We start from the raw sequence: 3,551 nt of genomic DNA on the forward strand, positions 1-3,551 counted from the left end.
AAAAAAAAAAAAAAAAGAAAAAAGAAACGTCGCACGGTCGACGAGCGCTCGTTCGTTGGTAGAAAAATGACGCGAACGTAACTTATGGAACAGTGCCGCGGTGGTTGCAGCCACGAGATGGTAAACTCCCCTGCAACTGCAGCGACAATGGCGTACCCGACCTTGGAGGAGGAGAGGCGGTCGAGCGGTCACGAGCACGGCCACGACCACGACCATCGTCGTCGCCATCGTCATCACGACGCCAACCACGTCGACCACGAAACCGAGAAACAGAGCCGCGACCACGATTCGTTTCGCGCCGTTTGCGCGTCGAGCGTCGAGCAACACGGCGATCGTCATGTTCACGAACCGTGTACCGGTTGTTCCAGCCGCGACTCTACCGCCACTGTACTTAATCGTGATTTTGCGCACAGCTACCGAGCCGTTCCCGAAGCGAGCGAAGGCCAGTCAGCCAGGGAGCCATCCGAGTGTCCTTGGTCGGCGAACAGTCAGAGGAAGCCGAACGAGAGGCGATCCAGGAAGCAGAGCCAACCCAGAAAGGTGACATGGAACCAGGAGTTCGAGGACGAGGACTTGCTCTCGTCCGAGGGGTACAAGCAGGACAAGAGACAAGAAGAGACGATCTCTAGGCCTGGAAAGCAGACTGTCAGGCTGATCGAGCTGAAGAATAGGTATCGACGTCAGCTGACCAGGAGAAGATTGCTGAAATGTCGCCTGTGCCCCGACGAGTCGCCTGCCAGAGGCTCCATCTGTCGGCCGTATCACACCAAGGCCTCGCTGGCGCTTCACAAGCTGTGGAGACACGACAGGCTGAAGAAGAGCCCGAAAAACTGGGTACCCAAGGATGATTCGTTGTCACAGGTCTCCTCCATCACGCTGAAGGCCACGGTGTTCACCAGCCCTGGATACGGATACCACAGATAACACTCGATGTCGAGGGGTACTGCGGCTGAAGTTTGGGGGGGTGGACCTCGGAACGCGCTGGGCTTCGATCGACTCTGATCGACGAGGATGAAATATTTTTTTCTAAGAGATCGAGACTAATTTTTCTAACGAAAATATTGTTATAGAACCACGGAAAGGGGACGTTACTGTAAGGAGTTCTGTTTAGAGATTTTCTAGGGACTTTCGGCGAGTTACTAGACCGACCCAGTGCCTTCCGACGTCCACCACTTCGAACGTAGGCTTCCGGATTCAGGGTATCCGCATCGAAGTCGTCGATGCTCGTTGCGTTTGCCCGTTTTCAAGGGCATTGAACGAGAGACGGAACGAACGTTCGTTTCTGGGGAATTTCGGTGTTCCTAACCTAGACTTTGGACCATGTCCCCGCGAGCTGTTGCGGGAAGGGATCGATTTAATCGGAAAAGCAACGTCTCGCCGAGGAATCCCGGCGATAGGTGCAAACAAAACAAACTTTCTCGTAGCCAACGAAACAATTTTAGATAGAAAAGAATTTCGTCGAAGTGGTAGGGACAGCAGTGACAGAGCTTCGCAGCCGATCGAACCGAGAGGGGATGATGATGATGATTCTATGAAATCGAGACAGCGAAATGTTAGCGTTTAAGGAGTAACTAATCGAAAGTACCTTGACTCGAATTTTGTCCTCGTGAACGCATTCACTCGCATTCGAAGTTAGAGAGAGAGAGAGAGAGAGAGAGAGAGAGAGAGTACGAGGAACGTCGCGGAAAGCATATTTTCATGTAACAGATTAAAACGCGAATTAAAACGATGTTAATGTTCGATGATCGTCTCCAATCGATGTCTTGTGCGTTTGTCCATCGTCCGTCTCTGTAATTACGTAATTCATTTTCGTTTTCTCATCAGTGGACTTTGTAAGCATAAGTTACACTTGCGGAGGGACTGTCTAGTTACAAAGAGGGAGAACAAAAGAACGAAGATTGGGTCACGTGATTCCTGCAATCCGTGCCTAGCCAGACGAGCATGATTTTTATATAAGGGATATTTGTACAAAACCACTATCTTGTTTACGTTATTACATGAAATATATTATATCTATTGTACTTAAGCAGGGGACGCGGGAAGCCTTGGCAAACGTAGACTCTTAGAGAACATCGCTTCCATTATTTCTCTGGGATTCTGCGGTTTCCGGCCTTTCATTTCACACGCCCTTTCATTCGAGCACGAACAAGAGAGATTTTACTTCGTTTTCTTCTTTCTTTCTTTCTTTCTGCCTTCTTTTTCTTTATCGTTTTAAGTTTCAAGTCTAACCTATTTTTCTTTCTCCTTAGTCAAGCGTTACGTACCTTTATTATTCGTTTTCATTCATCGAATAACGAAAATCATAATCGTAAACTGTTTGTTGTTGCAGCGAGGTATTGGACTTTCTCGTTTTGTATGGAATTGGTTAATGCATAAGTTTATTGGAATACTACGAAATTCGAAACATGTTCCGCGTGAAAGTAATTCAGACGCAAAGATTATACTCGTGTATGAAGTGAAATAAAATATGTTGAAATTGCTAACGGACATTCTTTTATTTTTCACGTTATTTTTCAAACTTGCAGCGCGTGCTAGCTGTCTAAAATTAGCTCGGTGGTGTTTACGACGGAAAAATATATCGAATGCCGATATCGGTCAGTCGAAGAGAAAGCTACCTCGCGGACGCGCCGCCAGGCGGCGCCAAAGTCTGCGAGGCCGATCGATTTCCGATTCCTCGCGCGAACACTCGCGTTTCCTTTCGAATTTCTTCTTTGCAAAAATTATATTATCATTTTCCTGTCTTTCTTTTTCCCTCTCTCACACTTTGACCGCGAAAGCTTCGACACTGCAACTTCATCGTAACGTTACGCGAACGAGAGTTTCGCAAGTTTGCCTCGATATATTAACTCACGCTTTGAGGAACACTTCCGGTTCTCGTCCCAACAAACTGAACTTGACTCGAAGTTTTTAATATTCGCTAGAAGGAAACCGCTGAATATTGTTCAGCAACGTAAGCGACTAAGGCGAGGGTTAGGTTAGGTTAAGTTAGGTTAGGTGTCGACTCTGTCGAATCGAATAGAAAATGGAAGCTGCGCGATCTAGGAACCATTTACGAAAATCATTAAACGAATCGTTGAATCTTCACATCGTGTTCTGACATTGGCAAGCGTTATTTTCCACGCGGTTACCCTTTTTCTCTTAACTGAGGAGTTTTCGAGATATATCCGAGCATCGCGCGAAACGCAAGCACCGGGTAGCAAAGGGAAGGCTTTGCAGGGATATTTAGTAACGATCAGATGCAATCTCTGGCAACGTAAAACTCCAGAGAGCACGCAACGTCGACGACGACAGTCGATAATTGGATGAAACGGGAAACCACACGGCTTGGCTTTTGCCCTCTTTGCTATCGAATAACATTACCTTCGATTCGTTCAACTGCTTTGACATAGCGACTGCAGCTCGGCAGTTTCGCTTTCTTCGCTCGAAAGTGCGGTATTCGTACTTTGTACTAGCAGGGAGCCTTCATAATTTAAAATTCCGCTCTTTTGAGCGGCTTTAACTCGTCAAATACTGTACAAGGTTAGCAAAGTCGTCTGAAATGAACCGGTGCG

The 3,551-nt window shown here is 47.1% G+C and overlaps 1 protein-coding gene across 1 annotated transcript in view; it reads left to right on the forward strand.

The window, feature by feature from the left end:
* The window catches only part of chn (zinc finger transcriptional factor charlatan), a 14,600-nt gene extending 12,976 nt beyond the window's left edge, over window positions 1-1,624 (forward strand). The window contains 1 exon segment of the mRNA XM_017898222.1: window positions 414-1,624. Coding sequence (XP_017753711.1) covers window positions 414-924 — 511 coding nt within the window. The 3' untranslated portion in view covers window positions 925-1,624.
* Window positions 1,625-3,551: the final 1,927 nt, after the last annotated feature.

The sequence above is a fragment of the Eufriesea mexicana genome, unplaced genomic scaffold (assembly GCF_001483705.2).
Source record: "Eufriesea mexicana isolate 0111107269 unplaced genomic scaffold, ASM148370v2 scaffold588, whole genome shotgun sequence".
Classification (NCBI taxonomy): domain Eukaryota; kingdom Metazoa; phylum Arthropoda; class Insecta; order Hymenoptera; family Apidae; genus Eufriesea; species Eufriesea mexicana.